We start from the raw sequence: 22,223 nt of genomic DNA, 5'->3' as shown, positions 1-22,223 counted from the left end.
GTGAGACCTGCAGACTCTGAGGCTCCAGCCCAGGCCAGAATCTGCATTTTTAGCAAGCTCTTCCAGATAATTCGAGTACACTTTAAAGTGAGAACCCCTGGATTAAACAAAATAGATAAGGGAGCTGGACATGCCCCTGACTCAGGTTAAGCAGCCCCACCTGTCAAAATCTAGGGGTCCCTCAATTCCACAATTCCACATTCAGATGCCGCTCCAGGGGTCCTTTTATTATATCAATTTATTCAAGTGGTAGAAAAACCCTTCTGGCGGCAGGACAAAATAGAGAGCCTGTAAACATGATTTCACCCCTCTTCCCTTTAAGGAGCTTCCCATGACGGGAAATAGAATTCTAGTTGGCAAGTTCGGTGATGAGGTCTGTAAAAAAGGGTCCCTCGATGTGGCCATAGTCTCTTCACCCCATCCGACGGGGGCTGGCTGGACCCTGCCACTTGGCCACAGTTCGGTCATCATGAGTTCCACTGGCAGCGCCCCTGCCCCAGGAGGCTGGAGGCTCTTTGGCAGCAGCGGGGCAGGCCCTTGGGGGACAGGCCTCGTGAGCGGCAGGCACAGGCAGGCGGGGAAGGAGGCAGCATCTCTCCAGGGCGCGCTGCATCGCTAGGGTTGCACGTGCCACGGCAGGCGGCCAGGTGAGGGGCTGAGGCACAGGTGCTGTCAGAAGCCTGGCTTGGCACGTGGGTCGAGACCACCCAGATGGTCAGTGGCCTTGGAATTTCCCCTGCAGAAGCCAGAGCTCATGGCAACGAGCCTCCAGAACAGGTCATGACGGGCAGCTGGAGGCTTCAGTCCTTGAAGGGGTTACAGGTGTCACCCGGTTGCTCCTTCTCAGCAGCCAGGAGCTCCCCGTTCATCTCCTGCAGTGGGTGGTAGACGTAGGCCCCATCCAGGTGCCGGCTCCTCGCTGCCCTTGACCCGAGGAACAAGGACACGTTTGCCACCATGCTGATCACCAGAAGGAAAACCAGGGCCAAGGTGATGGCCAGCCAGGTGGTCCTGGGGGCAGGAGAGAAACCCCGAACGGGGACACTGTTGGGCGCTTCGGGCTGGGGGTGTGCTGGAGGGGCTCCCTCCCTCCCCTCACTTGGCTCCTCCTCCCAGAACAGGGGCACAGGGTCGGGGGCCTCCAGGGACCGCACACTGTCGAGGAACAAATGGGCCTGGTGGGGTGGAGGGCACACTCCACGCATGTTTGGGAGCAGCGGGGACAGTTGTTATGTGGGACTAAGGCCGGTGCGGCCACATCTCCTGATATTTCAAGAGCAGCCGTGGGAAAAAAGAAGATTTTTACATGAATGTTACTGAGTTTCAGATGTTGCTAATAAGTGTAAATTTCAATGGGTACAGGCCACATGTAATACAGCTGGGGACCTAATCTGCCCCGGGAAGCAGCAGTTTGCATTCTGTGCTTCCGGGGATGTTGACAACAGAGGCTGGGTTCTCTCCAGGGTCCTCAAAGCACACAGAGCAGGGAGGACCCACACCCCTTCCTCCAAGGCAGGGAGCTGGCAGGGATGGGTGGGGTCCTTCAATGATCTTTTTTCCTTCACGTGAGTCTTTGTCTGAAGCCCTCAATGCAAAAGCAGACTGCTCGGGCGGCAGGGCCTGCAGCTGTGCCCCTTAGCACCCCATGGCACCCCTTCCCTCACTGCAGGTCTCACACCCGAGGAGGCTGAGCTTGGGGTGCAGGGCTCCCAGGAACCACTGTCCCTGCTCCGCTGCAATTCCCAGCACACTTCCAGGATTTTCCTCCAGGCCCCACCCAACTCAGGGTCAGGACCTCCAGGAGGGATCTGGGATCTGCGTTTGTGATGAGCTCCCAGGTGCTGCCTCCAGGACAAGGCTAAGGGGCTTTTCGTTCACACCTACACCTGCTTCCCACTTTGAGGGGACGGGGCTGGGCCGAGCACCCAGGGGTGCTATGGGACATGAGAACAATGAGAAGAGAGGTTCTCCAAGTGGGGCTCCCAGACCAACAGCATTGGTTCTTGAACCCAGCTCTCTCTTTTAACACACTCCCCTGGAGGTCAAGTTGAAGACCCCCTGCACTAGAAAGTAAAGACCCAACACGAGGGGTGAACACCCCCAGGTGTCAGAGAAATGACGTGAACTGCTCAGGGCTTCATGCTTCTTGCACCGGAAGCTGAGAAAAAAAGCCCACAACCTGGCCCCTAGATTCCACTGGGGTGGTGGCCAGGGTCCTTCTCAGCATCTCCCTGGACAGCACAGGTGGCTGCGAGCATCACCTAGGACTCTCCCTGTGCTTATGTCAGAGAATTGTCATCTGGTGCCCAGCTGCCACTTCCTAGCCCTGCCCAGACCCTGAGCAGAGGCCACGCCTCAAAGGCAGAGGGAGGGGGGATTCCTCCCACCCCTGCCCCAGCTCCCAGCAAAGTACCTACCTGGTGAAAAGGGAGAGTTCTCCTGCCCGCAGGGTGTCCTTGGGTAGCGGGAGACACTGCTTCACTGCAAGATGCCAGGGAGAGGCTGAAGGTTGGGAGAGGAGGGGTCTGCCCCCTGCTGTCCCCGGGGAGGCTGGGAGGGGCCGTACCTCGGGAGAGGATGCTATTCAAGGTGTGTGACCAGGTGAGGCTGCAGTTGCCGGTCTGGGGGTCGCAGGGACACTGGTGCTCACACTTGCAAGGGCTCTGGCAGTCTGGCCCGTACCAGCCGAGGGGACACTCTGCAGGGAGGAGCCAGGAGGACAGAGGTGGAGGCATCAGTGGCAGGGCCTCTCTCTGCACTGCCGGGATGGGCCCAGTGGTGTGCTGAGCTGAGCTGATGCAGAAGCATCCCCTGGGCGGGGCTCCCTCGTGGCTGAGTCAGGGGCCCTTCCAGCTTACCCTGCATACAGATGTCTCCAGTGAATCCAGGGGGACAGGCGCAGGTCCCCCGAACTGGGTCACAGGTGGCTCCATTATGACACTGACACTTCTTGGTACAGTCCTCCCCAAAGGAGCTGCTGGTGCACGCTGGGATGAGGGAAGCAGGGCCTTTGCAAAATCTGGTCCTGCCCCGCAACCCCACCCAGGCTGGGGCCAACAGGATTGCAAACGCAACTCTCTCGCCCCAAGTGGCCCTGTAGGTTCACATGTTCTCCCAACAGATAGTTCTGGAGAAGTTGGTATGCGGCAGGCCCCGAGGCTGTGATCTCATTGAGGGCAGGCAGCCAGCAAGCCAGAAAGCAGGTGTCAAAGGACAAGGGAGGACACACGCTGGAGGGAGGGGACCTATTGTGGCAGCAGCAAAGCACTGAGGAGGTGGGGTGGGGAGGCCTCTGAGGACCTGACATTGAGGCTTGGAGAGCAGGGCGTGGCTGGAGCCCCCAGGGCCTGGCAGGTCATGCTGAGGAGTTCAAGTTTTTCACTCAGAGCCAAAGAAAGCCACTAAGGATTTAAGCTATGGAGGGTTATGAGTGCATTGAGCTGTGTCCTCCCAAAGATATGTTCTAATCCCCAGAACCTGTGAATGTGAACTTATTTGGAAATAGGGTCTTTGCAGATGCAATTAAGTTAAGGATCTTGGAATGAAAACATCCTGCACTTAAGGTGGACCCAAGTCCAGTGGCCTGGGGTCCTTGTAAGAGGACAGAGCGGGAGACTGGAGACAGACAGGGGAGAAGGCTGTGCCTGTGAAGTCAGAGGCAGAGATGGGGCGATGCAGCCACCAGCCCAGGAATGCATGGGACCCCCAGAAGCTGGAAGAGGCAGGAAGGACCCTCCCCCAGACCTTTCAGAGCCAGTGCAGCCCTACTGACCCCTTGATTATGGAGTTCTAGCCTCCAGAACTGTGAGAGAATAAAGTAATGTTTTAAGCCTGAGTTGGTGGAATCTGTTGCAGCAGCCCCAGGACACTAATACAGTGATTTACACGTGAGGCAAAAGCATGAGACAAGAGGCAAGCGACTTGCAGACCAGGAGGCAGGGATAAAGGCAGCTGAGGCTCGCAGCTGCCAGGCTCACCCTCTCCCGTGTGCCCAGGGGGCTGGGGAGGAGGCTGGCCTGGTGGCTTTTACCTTCACTGCAGTTGGACCCTGTCCATCCAGCTTCGCAGCGGCAGCCGGCTGCCAAGACAAGACCAAGAAGGTCAGGTGAGGGCCCAGGCAGGGCTGGGGCAGTGAGAGCGGGGAGCCCGGGATGGAGCTGCCTCCCAACGAGTCCCACTCACTCTCCGTGCAGAGCCCATGCTGGCTGCAGTTGGCAGGGCCACAGTCCAGCTCGCTGCAGGCGGCGCCCCGCCAGAAGCGCCCCGTACACTGGCAGCGCCCCTCCACGCAAGTCCCGTGGCCGTTGCAGTCAGACGGCTGGCAGCGGGGCTCGTGCACACACACCACGGTGGACACGTGGCGAGGACAGCGCCACATGTTGTCCTGGCTGCAGAAGAAACAGGAGTGTGAAGAGAGGCTGAAGTGCTGGCCACCCCAGCAAACCCTCAAACCCCCCACTGCAGCCCCTGAGGGCTGCCTTTCCCTGCCTCTCTTCATTGTCTCTTCTCCAGCCTTTTACAGGTTCTTCCCACCCCCAACAATCCCTTCCACCCCAGGGCCTTTGCACATGCTCTTCTATGCCCAGAAGGCTCTCCCATGCCCACCTAGCCCCTCATCCTCCAGATCTCAGCTCATGCTTCACTATCCTCAGGTCTTTCCTGACCAATCACCCCCTTCCATCGGCCTGCGCGGTGCTGGTACGCTACATATACTTCCTGTAAGCAGCGAGAAGCAGGGGTCTTGGCTCCTCCTGCTCTCTGCTGAATCCCCAGAGCCGGGCACAGAGTAGGTACTCAATATTTGTTGAATGAGACAGTCGGGGACAAGCTTGGCCTTGGACCTCAACAAGGGGGCTCTGGTATGCTTACCAGTGATCGGATGGGTAACTGGCCAGGGTCCCGTTGAGCACGAAGGTGGCAGAGCCCCCTCCGTCCAGGTTGATGGCATTTACCACGTTCTGTTTCAGCAGGAACTCCGCCATCTCCCACAGGTTAATGCTGTGGCACAAGACCAGTGCTGCTGACCTTGCCACAGCCGTTTCTGGGTTAATGCATCTTACTTTCCACAGTGGACAGTATCACACACCCACTATGACAGGCAAATTTCTAAATGCCCCCCAAAAGGTGTCCTGTCCCAATCCCGGGAAGCTATGACTATAACAAGAGATCACTCTCCTGATCATGTTATGATACATGGCACAGCTGTCTGCAAGTGGGCACACTGTCCTGGATTATCTGGGTGGCCCCGATGGAATCACAGGAGCCCTTAAAAGCAGAGAGCTTTCTATGGCTGAGGCAGAAGAGGAAGTGAGAGAGATTGGAAATACAAGGGGATTAGATGGATTTGACACACCTTTGCAGCTTCAAGATATACAAGAGAAGGGTATATACATAAGGGGGAACGTGGGCAGCCTCATGAGTGGAGAGGCCCCCAGCCAGCAATGACACAAAGACCTCAGTCCTACAACTCCAAGGAACTGTATTCTGCCAACAACCCGAAGAAGATGGGAAGAGGATTCTTCCCCAGAAGCTCCAGATAAGCACCCCGCCTGGCCAACAGCTAGGTTTTGTCTGTGGGACATCCTGAACAGAGAACTCAGTTGGGCCCCCCCACCCACTGACTCCTGACCTACAGAGCTTTGATCTAACAAATCAGTGCTGCCTGTGTTGTTACACAGCAACAGCAGACTGGCACACTCACTTTACAGAGGAGGAAACAGCAGCTCAGAGAGGTCAAATGACTTGTCTATGGCCACAGAGCCAGCAGATGGCCAAGCTAGGATTGGAACCGAGGTCTACTCCCAGCTAACTTTGTGATAATTTCCTTTCACCCCAATCAGAGCTCAGGAGAGATAAGGCCCTAAGTTGGCGAGACTGAGAGCAAGTGTGTGGAAGATGATGAGTTCTTGGAAGTGGGACAGATCTAGGGACCCTCTGCCTGTGGGAAGACAGGGAACAGATGGCTGTGAACATCCCCAGGGAACAGCTGGAGGTCAGAAGGGCAGCTGTTGGTGGGCTGGAGTTCCTCAGAGCAGGACTCAGCCCAGGCCTAGAGGCCCTGGCTCACGGCACTCACCCCCGCTGCTCCGTCTGCCCGTCCACGTGGAAGAGCACCAGCTGCCCCTCCCGGTCGTGGCCCACGGCTGTCCTGGCTGACATCACGTTCACAAATTTGCTGAAGGAACCTGAAGGAGAGGCAGCCTGGCTGATCACCTGGCCCTTTGGGAGGCCTACTAAGCTCTGCCTGCCACTTTCTGCCAGTCACTCTCCACAGAGACATCACTCTCCACCTCCAGGTCTATGCATGCAACATCTCTCTTCCCGTGCCCCGCCCCAGTCGGTCTCCGCAGAGTAGCCAAAGGGCGTTCTTCAATGTAAATCAAGATCAAACTCCAGGTGAAAATGCTCCAACGGCCTCCACTGTCCTTAGAACAAAATCCAAATGCCTTACCAAGGCCTGGCATGACCTCCTTAGCCTGCTTCTTCTACCTCATCTCCTGGGGGCCCACGCCTCTGAACACCCTGCCGCCACTTTCTACTTCTGGCTGGACTGCACTTCTCCCCAGCTCTTCCCATGGCTTGCGCCTTCTGATCTAAGTCACCTCCTCCATGAGGCCTTCCCTGATTGCACAGTCTAAAACAGCCCATTTCCACATCAGGGCCATGGGGAACCTTCCCTGTCCCAGTATTCCATATCCCAGTGGTTCTCAAAATTGAATGTCAATCAGAATCACACAGGGGGCTCCTTAGAACACACACTCTTGGGCCTCAGCCCCAGGGATTCTGATTCTGTAGCACTGAGGCACAGGGGTAGGGGCTGAAGTTCGAGCTGATGCTGCCGGTCCACAAACATTTTAGGAACACTTCTCTATTCTCTTGTCCATAGCTCCTTTCCTCCAACTTTTTCTTTCTTAGCACTTACCACTTCTTTCCAGTATAATTAATATCTATTTCATTTCTTATATAGTCCACAATGCAGGGATCTTATCTGCTTTAATCCCCACTGATCCCCAATACCTAGAATAGTACTTGTTGAAAGACTTCCCCCACCACCCCACTGGTCCTGGTTTTCAAGAGGCTTGTTGCCAACACCCCCACTCATCACCCACATCTCATCATACTCATTGCCCTTCCCCCACCTGTCTCCTGTGTCTCATCGCACTCAGCCGCCTGACTCTCGTTTATGTAGATGCTTCCGTTGCGAATCAGCCACACGACCCCGCTCAGCAGCTGCACAAACGGATTCTCAGTGTCCAGCACCTCCTCTTCAGACAGGTACCTGGACACAGGGAAGGCATGAGATTCAGTCAACAGCAGTGGCAGCTGCAGGTAGTGCCCTCCCCCCCACACACACTACCCCCGCCCGCCCCACCACCTGGCTACTTGATTCCTCCTCATGCCCAGGAACCTGCCTGGTCCTGGAAGCAATCTTTGCAAACAGTCTAGGCATCCCAATCTACACTTCATTTAACAGAAACAACCATCCCCAACAGATCACAAGTCCACCTATGGCCCTTAATCTCTCAGGCCGTCACCCCAGCCAAACTACCATCTGATGCCTGCAACAGCCTCTTAATTGGCCTCCTTGCTCCTACTACGGCCCAACCAGCCTAGTATCCAGCAGGGTCAGAGCAAGCTTTAAAATGACCAAAGTCAAAATAAATAAATAAATGACCAAAGTCGGTCCTATCCTCCTCTGATATTTTGCTCCTTCCTTCAGTCCCTCACACACACCAAGCCCCTCTGCACCTCTGAGCCTTAGTGCTTGCTGTTCCTTCTGACTGCAATGCTCTTCCTCCAGTTCTGACTCTGGCTGACTTGTGATTAATTTTCATGTCTCAACTCAAAGGTCACCTCCCCAGACAAGTCTTTCCTTATCACCTTCCCGAAACTCAACACTCTATTTACAATCTGTTCAACGTTTCACTGCACATATACAATTTGAATTAACTTAATTATCTCCCTGGGTTTTGTTTATTTTTCCTAGTAATGGGGTGGGGGGGTAGTGTCCTTTTTTGAAGGCAAAGGCTGTGCTTGTTCACAGCTATATCCTCAGTACGCAGCACATTTACCGACCCAAAGCAAGCGCTACACGATACTGGAAAATGAATAAACTCTACAAGGAAGGCATTACTTTCCCCATTCTGAAGATGAGAAAACGGAGGCTCAGTTTGGTTAGGGGACTTGAACACGGCAGCACGGCTACACCTCAACTCTCAGGCTCTCTGCTCTAGAATCTAGGGCCTAGACAGTCACGGGACTCCCTGCTTCCTCACCCGGTGACCAGGGTCCCGTCGCGGCGGATCCCGAACTGCGCGTTCTGCAGCCCCCCGGCGCTGCTCACCCGCCGCCCGTCGCTCACAACGTTCCCCAGGCACTCGCCCGTATCCATGCGGAAGAAGCCGCCATTCTGGGCGACGCTGCAGCCGGCCGCCCGCGCCGTCTCCTCCACGGTGGCGCGGCGCCTTGAAGCGCAGCCGCCGGGCCCGCCGGGCTCCAGCACCGAGAAGGTGCGCAGGGGCTCGGCGGCCCGCGTCAGGTGGCCGGCCACCGCGCGGTCTGCGAAGTGCGAGACGAAGATGCGTACGTTGGGGCCGCGGGCACCGGGGTTTGAGGGGGACGGCGGCCACCTCTCGTGCTCGCGGCTGCCGGCGCGCACCCTTGTGCAGTCCCGGGCAGAGCGCGCCCGCGTGCGGGAGTAAGGCAGCAGCAAGTCATCGTCGCGGGAGGCCCTGCTGGGATGGGGCAGACCTGAGCTCGGAGTGCTGTGCCCGGGTCTGGGGGACCCCCCAACGAGGCTTGACCCAGGCAGCTGTACTCACCCCGAGCCGAGGTCGCCGGACGCCTCACCGAGGAAGCCGCGCAGTGAAATGAAGAAGAGAAGGCAGCGACCCATGGAGGCCGCCATGTTGGACTCGGGCCTCCGGTCACGTGGGCCCACCCCACATGACTTAGGACTTCTGGTGGCAGCTTTTAGCTCTGAATTGCTTATACTTTTCTGGATATCCCAAAATCTCTTCCTGTAATTTACTGTGTTATTTTAGAAGGGGCGGGCGCTGGGGCGGCGGGAAGTTTTCACGTTGATGTAATTTGAAGTCTATGGAAAGTTAAAAAAAGGTAGTATAAAGAATTCTCTTACACTTTTTACTTATCTTTACCAATTGTTAACGTTTGCGCTTTATTCATAGACTTTTTTTTTTTTTTTTGGTACGTGGGCCTCTCACTGTTGTGGCCTCTCGTTGTGGAGCACAGGCTTCGGACGCGCAGGCTTAGCGGCCATGGCTCATGGGCCCAGCCGCTCCGCGGCATGTGGGATCTTCCCGGACTGGGGCACGAACCCGTGTCCCCTGCATCGGCAGGCGGACGCTCAACCACTGCGCCACCGGGGAATCCCCCTAGCTTTTTTTTTTTTTTTTTTTTTTAATGCCCATGTGCACGTAGCCTGAAATCAGCACCACAGACACACCTGGACCTATAATAAGTTTCCAGGTCTTTTCCCAGACATGAGATTAGTGTCGGGGCTCCACCTGCCACATTTAGTTATGCTCACACTGAAGCAGAACAGGAGGGAAGAGAAGCAAGCTGGGAATGAGAGAAACGTTGATGAGCCAGCCCCCCACCCCCACCGCACCCCCCGGCGCCGCCAACTGCCTCGGGACAAGCTCCCAGGGAATGCGACATCCTCACTGTGCAGGAGCAGGTAACATTTACCTGGCACCTCCTACATTACAGGTACTGTTCTCAGTACTCTACAGACACAACTGTCACAGCTGTGGAGGTAATATAGGGATAGGTGCTATAATTATCCCAAGTGAAGTTGTCTGAAAGGCTGAGGAACAAGACTCAACTCCCCACTCAACTGCACTCTAAATTTGTTCATCTGCTCCGAGCCTGGGTCCATCCCAGCCCCACATCCCCAGCCCTGCTCCCTGAGGGGATGACGCTGGATTGCTTTGCTTGGGCTGCCTCCTTCTCAGGGTGTGACCCAGGCCCCAGGACTAAGGAAGGAAGGACGAAAGGCCACCTTCCTGGCAGGTGGCAGGCATGGAACCAGCCTTGTCAGTGGCTGCTGGGTGGTGTCGGTGTGGGCGGCCGCAGCTCTCCGTCTGCTGGCGGGAGTTCCGCCAGGACGTAGATGAAGCCGCCCAGGGCTGCAACAGCCATGGCCGTGTTGTGGGAAGAGCAGCCATCTGGGGAGGCACAGGCCCTGCTGTGAGTGCTGGGGGGTGGCCACCGTTCCATTGGGAGTACTTTTCAGATGTTCCCTCGGCCAGCCTGGGGACGTGCGGCCACCAGAACTGTGTTCATCACTTGTCCCCTGGCTCAAAGATCCCCTCTCTGCCCTTCTTTGCTCCAAACCCCAGTGCACCAACCCCTCCAAACTACATTTCCCAGACTGCCCTGCCCACCACAGGCAGGCACAGGTGGGATGAGGGGAGAAGCCAGGGTATTTCTCCCCTTGCCCCTCTCTGTCTCCTCTGTGTCCAGCCTCTGCAGGCTCCGCTCACCCCATCTCCTCTCACGGTCCCTCCAGCTCTGCCTCCAGGGAGGACGGGGGCTTCCTGCAGTGGTTAATGTCTGTGTTTTCTCACCTTTTCTGTTTTCAGCTCTTGCAGCACCTCTGAGTTCCCTATATTCAATTCCCTCTGCTGAAGTTCCTGATGCAGGTTCTGTTTTCCTGACTAGACTTTGACCGAGAGCAGTTATCTCTGTGACTTTCAGTGTGTAATACACTGAAACTTCTCTCTCTTTTTTTTTTTTTTTTGTGGTACGCGGGCCTCTCACTGTTGTAGCCTCTCCCGTTGTGGAGCACAGGCTCCGGACACGCAGGCTCAGCAGCCATGGTGCACGGGCCCAGCCGCTCCGCGGCATGTGGGATCTTCCCAGATCAGGGCACAAACCCGTGTCCCCTGCATCGGCAGGCGGACTCTCAACCACTGCGCCACCAGGGAAGCCCCGAAACTTCTCTTTTATGTTCCCTTCACTGGAGACAGCATCTCTGGACTCCCCACTTTCAAAGAGGAGGGCATCAGAGACTCCTACCCTTCCCTCTAGCTCCCAAACACAAAGGCCCCCCACCCTGGCTCCTGGGTGATGCTGGGAGCCTGTTTTCCTTGAATGCAAGCCGTGTGTATCCTTTCTAGGTTTTGGTTTCATGTCTTGGGTATTTTCATTACCTGTAAATTGTTTTTCTCGCCTCTTCACTCTTCTCAAAAGATGCTGTTGGTACTGAATGGCTTTGGGTAATTCTTCATCTTCAGCAGCTGAGAGAAGAATGAAAGGTGAACTTCTCAAGATGGATTTTTAAATATTACTGGCTAAGCCCCCTACTCTTCACAACACCTCAAGTAACTCAAGTCTTCTGTTGAATCTGGAGGCACTTCTGGAAGTTTCCTCGTGCCCCTGGGTAGAGATACTTCCACACCACCTCAATATGCATCTACTGATGTTTCCCAAATTGTGGTCCCCCAATCACCAATATCAGAATGGCCAGAGGAGCTCATTGAAAATGGGGGTCCGCAGCCCCTCCACCTGCTGAATCTATAGGTCTGGAGGCCTGAGAATCTTCATTTTATAAATGCCTCTGTCTTAAAACAGACTATCTTATTTCAAAAGCTTTGGTCTTTGAGCATCCTAAGCTTCTCATTTGGGAAGCCAGCATTTACTGGGAGCCTTGTCTGTACCTGGCAAAAGCTAGGTGTTTTCATATGTATTATGTCTACTCCTCATAGCTCAGGAAGGTGGAGATTATTTTGCTCATTTATTTATAGACAGGAAAATTGAGGCTCAGAGAGGTGAAGTGATATACTCCAAAGAGGACCAGCTGTCTGGTGTCACATGGCTGGAAAGGGGCTGCATCCTCTGCCTTTCCACCCTCTGCTTCTTCTTCTTCTTCTTTTTCTCTATTTCTTCTTTTTATTCTTTATTTTTTTTTAATTTTGGCCATGACTCGCGGCATGTGGGAATCTTAGTTTCCCGACCAGGGATCAAACCCTGAACCCACGCCCCCTGCAGTGGAAGCATGGAGTCTTAACCACTGGACCGGTGGGGAAGTCCCAGCTTCTTCTTTTTAAAAAAATTTTGTTGAAGTACAGTTTACAATGTTGTGTTTAATTTCTGCTGTACAGCAAAGTGACTCAGTTATACATATACATATTCATTTTCATATTCTTTTCCGTTATGGTTTATCATAGGATATTGAATATAGTTCCCTCCACCCCTGCTTCTGTGTCACCACCTCTCAGACATCTCCCCTGACTACTCTGCCTAAAGAAGCTTCTCCAATGTTCTTTTCTCTCTCAGCCTGATGTCTCCTTCACAATCCTTATCAGAACTCGCATTTCACTTACTGGTTTGTGTAGGTGGTTTCTGTCTCTTTTCCTCGTTTCTCTTTTCCCTGCCTAGTTTCTCCAGAGCCTAGAACTGTGTCTGGCATATAGTAGGTGCTCAGGGAATACTTGATGAAGAAAGGAATTTGTTAACACAGGTGCAGGGGTCCGATATCTTCCAACAAGACCGCCCCTCATCCTGCAAAGTTTTGGCTTCCAAAACTCTGAGCCTATTTCCACATGTGTGTGTGTGTGTATGTATGTGTGTGTGTGCATGTGTGTGCATGGACATGCATGTTGCACACCTCTCTCTGCACCCCCCCAACACCAGTACATCCTTTCCCCAACTGGCATAGAAGCCCAGCGCCCCCACCCCCACCCCTGCTCCCAGCCAGGGAGGAAGTACAGCTCACCTGGCTTCCCAAAGCATCCTTTCTGTGGCTTCTGCCAGCTGAGAATGGCCTCCAGCCACCGGAGTTTATAGAATTTGGAGAAGCCACTGATTCCACAGACCATGACTGGAAGCAAAGACAGGGGACCCTCTTCAGGCCTATCCCCCAGGCCCACCTCTTCCCCCTCCCCAAGGCCACCATGGTGCCACCTGCTAGAGAGAGGTGGCACCAGCAGGTGAGCACTCAGCACAGTGGCTGCAAGGAGGCAGCCCTGAGGGTCTGCCTTAGTAAGCAGGGGCCCCCAAACCTGGGTCCTGCCTTGTTCAGTCTGTCCAGAGCTCCGTCACTGGGCCAGATTTTGGGGGCAGCAAGCAGTCAAAACAGTGGCAGATAAAATACAGGATGCCCACTTAAATTTATTTCCAATAAATGATGAATAAAAAATTGTTAAGTAGGACTTCCCTGGTGGTCCAGTGGTTAAGACTAAGTGCTTCCACTCTTCCACTGCAGGGGACGCAGTTTCGATCCCTGATTGGGGAACTAAGATCCAGCATGCCACACGGTGTGGCAAAAAAATTTAAAAAAAGAAAAAAATTGTTAAGTATAATAGCCCATGCAATGTTTGGGGCACACTTATACTAAAAATGTATTCGTTGTTTATCTGAAGTTCAAATTTGCCTGGGCCTCTTATATTTTCATTTGCTAAACCTGGCAGCCCTAGTGTATGTGTGTGTTTGTGTGTGTGGCCGGAATCAGGGACACCCTGCTGCTTTGTTCCTAGAGCAGAATGCGGGGGGCCCATTGTTTTCCATGAAGAGGTCCCGGGTGGGGTAGGCGTATCCGATGGCCTCAGCTCTCCGGTTCAGGTCCATCATGTTGGCACAGAAGAGGTTCATGTAGCGCTGGCTCTGGCGGAACAGCCCCTTCGTGCATTCCATCTGGGGGAACAAACACCAAGAGACAAGGAAGTTGGTGGTCTGAGCGATTCATGCACGCTGTTACAGGAAAAGACCTGCTGTTCTGAAACGGTTTTTTAAGTGGCTGCCTTTGGGGCAAGTCCTTTCCCTTTTCCCAAAATTTCTTCCCTATCCACACTCCCAGCCTGGTGGGGCTTAGTCACTGGGGGACAGAGAGAGCTGAGTTCGAGCCCCGGCTCTGCAGCTTAGGAGCTGTGCGACTTCCACCCCCTAAATTAACCTTTGTGAGCCTCAAGGGTTTTCATGGGGAAAGGGCGATGCCGATGGGAGCTGCACCCGAGGGGAGCTTGTGTGTGTGTGGGGGTGGGGGGGGCCGGTACCATAACCTGGAAGTGCCTGACACGACGCCTGACACTAGGGGGCGCTATAAAGCGCTCTGTCACCGCATTCTGATTTCAGCCTAACCCCGCAAGCAGGCAGCTACAGTGCAGCTCAAAGCCTGGGCCGCGGAGCGGTTGCACGGAGACAAGGACAGGGGATGAGAACAGGCTTTGGAAACTTCTATAGCAATATGTCAGAGCAACTTTCTATCTGCTGAATCTAGTAATCACAATAACTTTCCTTGTAACTTGGCTTTTATTGTATTTACAAAAACACTGGGCTGTGACAGCTTACAAATAAATAATAATAAAAAAATCTATTAAACAAAATCAGCAAGTCCTTTCTTGGCTAAGAATTTATGGACATTGAGTAACATTTTTGAATAGAGATAGCAAGCCCTACTTTGTGTATAAATAAATATATGTTTAAAATGAGTATTTAGCGGGAGTTCCCTGATGGTCTAGTGGTTAGGATTCGGTGCTTTCACTGCCATGGCCCGGGTTCATTCCCTGGTCGGAGAACTGAGATCCCACAAGCCCCACGGTGAGGCCAAAATAAAATAAAATAAAATGTGTATCTAGCAAATCTTGTGCTTGGAAGAGTGTTTGGGCACAGGAGAAGTGATGGTGGGGCTGTTTTGGTCTTGGTTTGGTTTTCTGGAAGCAGCTAGCTACTGACTTTGTTCTAAGACCTTTTTCCATCTGTTGTTTACTGAGTTCTTTCTGCTGCTTCACTCTCTTCTTCTAATACCCTGTGATCCAGTTCAGCATGCAAAGTGCAACAGAATCTCATCCCCCCCCCGCCCCGCCCCACCACACCACTGTGGTTGGATTTCATGGCTGAACAATGACAGGCTACTCACTTCTGCCTCCTGAGGTCTGAAGCAGGGGTTTAAAACCTGCTTATTTTCCAGGTGTGAACATACGAAACTACACTGTCATGAGCCCCTTTCAGTCATTCTTCCTCTTCCTTGGGCTGGGGTTGAGCCCACGCCAGGCACTCACCATTCTGGCCGAGAGGAAGAAGAGCAGCTGGTGAGACAGACAGTAGCCAGAGCAGCCGGGCCTGGTCACGAGGGTCTTGCAGAAACCGGAGAGCCTGCAGGGCTGGCTGCTGTTTGTCCTGTGGGAGAAGTGGTTCCAAGCTGTTAAAAGTGTCCTGAATGAAGCCCGAGGGCACGGAGCCTTTCCTGGTCCTGATGCCCCCTCTAGTTATTAGACCCCCCAGTAGGGTCCAGGCACACAGCCATGCCAGATAAACACAGGTGTCCTGTGTCTGGATTGGCTAAATTGTTCCCCCTGGCCCAGGGGAGGCGATGCTGGAGCTATCCTGAGTTAGGGGAGCCACCAGGGGCTGCGACTTCCCATTTCTCCGTGGGACTCCCAAGTACCATGTTTCCCAGAATTGCCCTAAACAGCAGATCCCTGGACCCAGAACAGCAGATCCCCGGGCCTGGCATGCCCACCCCCCTGTGCCAAGCCTGCCCCATGGAAGGGACAGGGCAGGTCCCTCACTGGAGCATAGCCCGTCTGCAAGCCCAGCTGTGTCCTGGCCCAAACACCTCTCTGAAGGATGCTGAGAAGGTGGGAGCTCGGGCACCTGCTGCCCCTTCTGCTCATGGGTTTCATGGGTCCCTGCACCTAGGGCTGCCCCTTGGGGGTTTGCTCCAAGCCCACTGCACAGCAGGTGAGCTAAACTAGGCTGGGTCCTTCTTTCTGGGGCCTACAGCCCTGTCCTGCCTTCTGGGACTGTTTCTCCTTGCCAGAGGCAGTTCACATTTGTTCTACAGAACCATAAAACAAATGTGAACTGCATCTGGCTAAGAGAACCGGTCCACCATGGGAGGTCAGCCCCCTGCGGTGGGGTCAGGGAAGGTTCTGGAGGAAGGATGCTGGAGCTGGCCCTGAAGTGTGAGCAGAGTTACTTAGGCACATGGCCTGGGGCGGGGCAGGGTGGGAGGAGGCCCCACAGAGGCGACTGCCAGGCACAGGCAAAGGCTTAAAGTGGGAGGGAGCCGGTGCCTTTGAGAGTCTGAAAAGAGGCCCCAGGGCTTGGACCGGCCCGGGGACCTGGAAGGGCAGAGGAGTCGGGGCTTTTCCTGAGAACAAGGAAGCTTCGCACTGGGGTGGGGTGTTCAGATGTGCTTTTTGGAAGGATCCCTCTGGTGTGGGGAGACCAGCCAGTTGGGGAGTGCAGGGCGTGGAGGTAGGTGTTTGGAGAGGGCTGGAAGCCTCGGGTGGAGAGAGGGGGGCTGACTCACAGTGATGGGGATGGGAGAAGGAACAGCTCTCGGGGGAGCTTGCGCCTGGTTTTGCCCAAACCCCTGGGGATTTGGAGAGTGAGTGGGACGGGAGGACTGGCGGAGGGCAAGCACTTTGGGATTTTCAGGAAGCGGGGCCCGTCCAGGGGGCCACCCGGTTCCCAGCAGCTGCACCAGGCACAGGTCACTGTGCTCCTCTGAGAAGGAGTCCTGCTGCTCAAACGTGGAGTAGACCATGGAGGCCTTGGTGCGGGTCCAGATGTGCGGGAGCTTCCAAAACCAGGCTCAACGGCTGGCTGGAACTCTGGCAGAGAGGAGAGGGTTGCGGGGAGACCCAGGAGCAGTGGGCCATGCCGAGCTTAACCGCCCCCCAGGTTCCTGTGGTTTTGAGCCCAGGACTGGCTGTCCCTCCCCTGGCAGCCCTGAGCACACTCGGGTGCCTTCAGGGCTCCAAGCCTTGCCTGAGGGTTGGTCACTGCATTTGAAACACAAAGGAAGCTCTTTCTGTAAAAAAATTTTTAAAAATCACTAGGAACAGTGTTGGGATGGGCTCTGACTAAATCTATCACATCCCATGGAAGCTTGAGACATATAAGTAGGGTTAGTTGACACCTTTTGTTCCATTAGAATGTGGAGCTCTTATGGAACAGACTTCACGATGACACGGGCTAGGATGGTCTTAAGGACCAGACCTGGGAGAGGGTGGTGGACGCTGACTGCAGAGGGACAGGCCGAAGCTCGGGAGGGCTGGGGTCTGGTCATGATGTCTGGCCAGTTATCTCCCCACTCACCCCCACGGACCTGGGAGCTGGGAGCCTGGGAGGCAGGGCTGGACCATACAAGGAGCTGGTTTATTTATTTATTTATTTATGGCTGTGTTGGGTCTTCGTTTCTGTGCGAGGGCTTTCTCTAGTTGTGGCAAGCGGGGGCCACTCTTCATCGCGGTGCGCGGGCCCCTCACTATCGCGGCCTCTCTTGTTGCAGAGCACAGGCTCCAGACACGCAGGCTCAGTAGTTGTGGCTCACGGGCCTAGTTGCTCTGCGGCATGTGGGATCCTCCCAGACCAGGGCTCGAACCCGTGTCCCCTGCATTAGCAGGCAGATTCTCAACCACTGTGCCACCAGGGAAGCCCCTGTTTTTTTTCTTTTAATTTTATTTATTTTTTTTGGCTGCACGAGGTCTTAGTTGCAGCATGCGGGATCTTTCGATGCGGGATGCGGACTCTTCATTGTGGCACGTGGGCTTCTCTCTAGTTGTGGCGTGAGGGTTTTCTCTCTCTAGTTGAGGCGCGCGAGCTCAGTAGTTGTGGCACGCAGGCTTAGTTGCCCCGCGGCATGTGGGATCTTAGTCCTTGAACAGGGATCGAACCCGCATCCCCTGCATTGCAAGGCAGATTCTTTACCACTGGACCACCAGGGAGGTCCCTTTTTTAAAAATAAGTTTGGAATAAGATCGTTTGAGGGCACACCTGCCCTCTGAACTGAACAGAGGATTTCTTAGAGTGGAGCCTGTCCAGTAGGGACAGAATATGAGCTGCAAAGGGCGAGCTTCGTGGGTGCTTCAAAATCGTCTAGTGGCCACATTAAAAAAAAAAACAAAGAGAAGCAGGTGAAATGAATTTTAACAATCTATTTTATTTGAACAAATAGATCCCAATATCCAAAATATTATCTTTTCAACTTGCTGTCAACATGAAAAATCAATAAAAATTAATTATTTGCATTCTTTTTTTAATATCATTTTTCTACTACAAAGTTTGAAATCTGGGGAGTATTACACTCGTGGCACATTTCAGCTCAGGCTGGGTACATTTCAAGAGCCCCACAGCCACGTGTGCTTCTCGTATTGGGACAGTGAGGACTTAGCGCCCTCATGCAGCTCACTCACTGTGAAAGTACATCTGTTTCCCTGCAAAATGTCACTGTTGGAGTACTGGGTGCTGTCCCGAACTTCTTTGGGACTACTACGTGTATGCATGCCATATGCCCTTTCTAAAAAATTCTGAATTCAGAAACATATCTGGTCCCCAGGGTTTCAGTTAAGAGATTATAGATCTGTAAGAATAATAAAAATACCACCACCAAAATGTGCATCTGATGTTCCTTGTGGGCAGGCTCCAGCTCAGGGTTTCTCAATCTATTTTTCATTCTTGCCCTTCTCCAGCCTTTTAAGACATTTCCCCGTGAACATTTAAAAATAATAGCTTTTTTGCGATATAATTTGTTACCGAGTCCAAGCTCGCTCTGCTCGCTGCACGACAGGCCAATGAATGGGGAGACGAAGTGTTGAGGGAAGGAATACGACTTTATTCGGAAAGCTGGCAGACCGAGAAGATGGTAGACTAGTGTCTCCGGTAAACCATCTTATGGGGTTTGGATGCCAGTTTCTTTTATAGTACAGAGAAGGGGAGGAGATGAGGAAGTAAAGTAAAAAGGCCATAATTGCGAAAATCCCCTGGTGAGGGGATGTGTTAATTTCTTCTTTCTTGAAGCCATCCACAGGTGGGGGGGGGGGGGTTCAGATTATCTCCCTGTGAGCTGAACAGAGGCACTTTAGTTTAACTTTCAGGCAAAGGGGCAGGGTTCCCTGAGGCAGGCCATTATGTATGATTATAATAACAAAAGCAACGAAAAGCAAAGGTTAAAGTCAAAGAAACAGATTGAACATGGAGTCCAATTTAGCTCTTCCCTGTTACAAATTCACATGCCCTTTTAAAGTATACACTTTGGCAGTGTCTCTTAAAAGTATATTCACAAAGTTGTGCAAACACCACCACTGTCTAATTCTGAAATATTTTCATCCCCCAAAAAAGAAACCCCACATCCATCAGCAATCACTCCCCATCCCCCCTAACCTCAGCCCCTAGCAACCACTACTCTGTTTTCTGGTTCCATGGATTTGCCTACTCTTGACATTTCACACAAATACTCATTCAATATATGACCTTTTGTGTCTGACTTCTTTCACTGAGCATAACGTTTTCAAAGTTCATGTATCTTGTAGCATGAATCAGTGCTTCATTCCTTTTTTATGCCTGAAAAATATTCCATTGTATGGATAGATCACATGTTATCCATTCATCAGTTGATGGGCACTTGAGTTGTTTCCATCTTTCTGCTACTGTAAATGATGGTGATATAAACATTCATTAATGGGTTTTTGTTTGAAAACCTGTCTTCAGTTCTCTAGGGTATACACCTAGGAGTGCAATTGCTGGGTCACATGGTAACTGTACGCTAACGTTTAACTTACTGAAGAACTGCCAGACTACTTTCCACAGCAGCTGCACCATTTTCCACAGCCACCAGTGATGTGGGAGGGTTCCTCCTGCACAAGTTTTTGTTCAGAACTCCTGTGAAATTTTTGTTTGGCTGCACTGTGTAGCATGTGGGATCTTAGTTCCCCAACCAGGGACTGAACCCATGACTCCTGCATTGGGAGCACAGAGTCTTAACCACTGGACCACCAGGGAAGTCCCTGTTGAAAATTTTTTTTTAAAGATTTATTTATTTAATTTATTGTTGGCTGCATCAGGTCTTAGTTGCTGCATGAGGGCTCTTCGTGGTGGTGCTTAGGCTTCTCTCTAGTTGTGGTGTGCAGGTTTTCTCTTCTCCAGTTGTGGTGTGCAGGCTCCAGGGCATGTGGGCTCTGTAGTTTGCGGCATGCGGGCTCTAGTTGAGGCGCGTGAGCTCAGTAGTTGTGGCACGAGGGCCTAGTGGATCTTAGTTCCCTGACCAGGGATTGAACCCGCATCCCCTGCATTGTAAGGCGGATTCTTTACCACTGGACCACCAGGGAAATCCCCAGGTGAAATTTTAATACAGCAGATATATTCCATATTTGTTTGTGTGCCGTATCTATATCTGCACTTTATACATAAAAAGAGTATGTTTTTCTTTACTCCTCAAGAACCGTTTTTTTCTGGCTTGGGTGTGTCACTGAGAACGACTGTTCCAGGTGAAGCCTGTCACTATCATCACTTGTTAACCCCTACAACAACCCCTCAAGTGGGTACTATTCTTATCCCCTTTTGTACCTTAAAATCTGAAGTTCTGGGGGGAAAGTGACTTATTTTGACCCCCTGTCTCACAGCTAGGATGAGGTGGTTCAGTGATTCCAACACCTGAGTCCACATCCTTTTTTTTTTCTTCTTTTTAAATTTTTATTTATTATTATTATTTTTAAATTTATTTTTGGCTGCGTTGGGTCTTCGTCGCTGTGCGCAGGGCTTTCTCAAGTTGCGGCGAGTGGGGGCTACTCTTCGTTGCGGTGTGTGGGCTTCTCATTGCGGTGGCTTCTCTTGTTGTGGAGCACAGGCTCTAGGCACGTGGACTTCAGTAGTTGTGGCTCACAGGCTCAGTAGTTGTGGCATGCAGGCTCAGTAGTTGTGGCACGCGGGCTCTAGAGCACAGGCTCAGTAGTTATGGTGCACGGGCTTAGGTGCTCCATGGCATGTGGGATCTTCCCGGACCAGGGCTCAAACCTGTGTCCCCTGCATTGGCAGGTGGATTCTTAACCACTGCGCCACCAGGGAAGTCCCCCAAGCCCACTTCTTAATCGTGGAAATTCTGCCAAGGTTCAGCCTCCTGTCTCTGGAAAGGGAAACAGTACCTTCTTGACCTCTGGGAGGACTGAATTTCATGTGTGATGTTGGCCAAGTGGGCAAGCAGTACAAGCAGGACTGGCTTGTGATGAATCCTGCTTCTCTATCTCCCTAGGGGAACGATCCCAACGCCTTCCTCAATCAGGCTTTCATATTCCAGGATGAGGCGTTTACCTCTGGTTTGTCACAACCATGGCACCTGGTCCTTATCCTCTTAGATCATGAGAACAAGAGGGGCTCTCTGAGATGTGAAGTTCCCATCCCTTAATTTACAGGTCAGGAAAGCCAACTGATAGAGAGTGACTTGCTCAAGTTCAAGGCACCCTGAGGCCAAGGTCTCTGGATCCCAGCCCCGTCCCACCTCAGAGGGTGCCCGGAGTGGGCAGGGCATGCGTTCCAGCTTCACACCCTTGGCAATGTAACGGAAGGCAGTGGCCTCCCTGGGAACTGGGGCATTAACGAGGCTGCCCATGGTGTCTGTCTGCCCATCCCTCCATCCGTATGTATGTACTCGTCCTTCCTTACCCTCTTCTACCCTCAGGTTTCAAGCCCTGCCTCTGCCACACACTCACTAATGTTGTGACCTTCAATGACCTCACCTGTAAGAAGGGGAGTCACAGGGCTATTGGGAGAAGCAAAGGAGATACATGCCAAGTCCTGAGCTGGGTTCTAGGGTCCCTGGTGTTGCCCCATCCAGGCTCTCATCAAGGGAGGAGGCGCTGTGTCATTTGTCTAATATGTGGGTGGGTGAGGTGGGGCTGAGGGCAGGTGGTCGCTGTGCCTGACGTGCAGGTTCTGGGGCAGCTCCCAAGGCAAGGGCAGAGGGGGTGGCTTCAAGGGGACCCATTTCAAAGTCAAAGCGCTGTCACATAGATCCACACAGAACTCTTTAGTGTGGTTACTTTGGGAGGTGAGACAGGAGGGTCAGTGGGGAAATTTTCCTTTCTTACTATGAATACTTAAAATCGTTCTGGTTTTTAGTTCCTTCATTGTCCTTCTCTCTCTCTGTCTCTATTTTTTCCTTTCTTTTTTGGCTGTGCCACGCTGCTTGTGGGATCTTCATTCCCCTGCCAAGGATTGAACTCCGGCTCTCGGCAGTGAAAGTGCAGAGTCCTAACCACTGGACTTCCAGGGAACTCCCTCTTTCTCTTTATATTTTAAATGTTTTATTCAAGTACAACATACACCCTGAAAAATGAATAAGTTTGCTTTTTGATGAATTTTCCCAAATGGACCACACCTACCTTACCAGCACCCAGATCAAGGAACAGACCATGACACCCCCACCAGCTCTCCACTGCCCCCTCCCACTCACTCCCCGACCCTCCAAGGCAGGTCAC

At 52.9% G+C, this 22,223-nt stretch overlaps 2 protein-coding genes across 2 annotated transcripts; both read right to left on the bottom strand.

The window, feature by feature from the left end:
* Positions 1-585: 585 nt before the first annotated feature.
* Positions 586-8,926, bottom strand: NAGPA (N-acetylglucosamine-1-phosphodiester alpha-N-acetylglucosaminidase). Its single transcript, XM_082856342.1, has 11 exons — positions 8,823-8,926; positions 8,277-8,732; positions 7,140-7,279; positions 6,077-6,185; positions 4,870-4,998; positions 4,183-4,388; positions 4,031-4,078; positions 2,859-2,987; positions 2,567-2,698; positions 2,418-2,481; positions 586-1,011 (listed from the first exon to the last, which is right to left on the bottom strand). Exons 1-11 carry the CDS (start codon positions 8,906-8,908, stop codon positions 801-803), a joined length of 1,710 nt encoding a protein of 569 aa, XP_082712468.1. The 5' UTR covers positions 8,909-8,926; the 3' UTR covers positions 586-800.
* Positions 8,927-9,998: 1,072 nt separating this feature from the next.
* LOC309973481 (UPF0764 protein C16orf89 homolog) lies at positions 9,999-21,355 on the bottom strand (the record flags this gene model as incomplete). Its single annotated transcript, XM_082857773.1, is given in 9 exon segments — positions 9,999-10,064; positions 10,066-10,190; positions 11,178-11,264; positions 12,743-12,847; positions 13,524-13,659; positions 15,024-15,141; positions 16,434-16,560; positions 16,563-16,581; positions 21,245-21,355. Coding segments are annotated over 9 exon segments (894 nt in total).
* Positions 21,356-22,223: the final 868 nt, after the last annotated feature.

This window comes from Leucopleurus acutus (genome assembly GCF_964270905.1).
Source record: "Leucopleurus acutus genome assembly, chromosome: 16".
Classification (NCBI taxonomy): Eukaryota; Metazoa; Chordata; class Mammalia; order Artiodactyla; family Delphinidae; genus Leucopleurus; species Leucopleurus acutus.
Note: the sequence above shows the minus strand (reverse complement) of the source record. Positions and strands in the feature narration are given on the sequence as shown.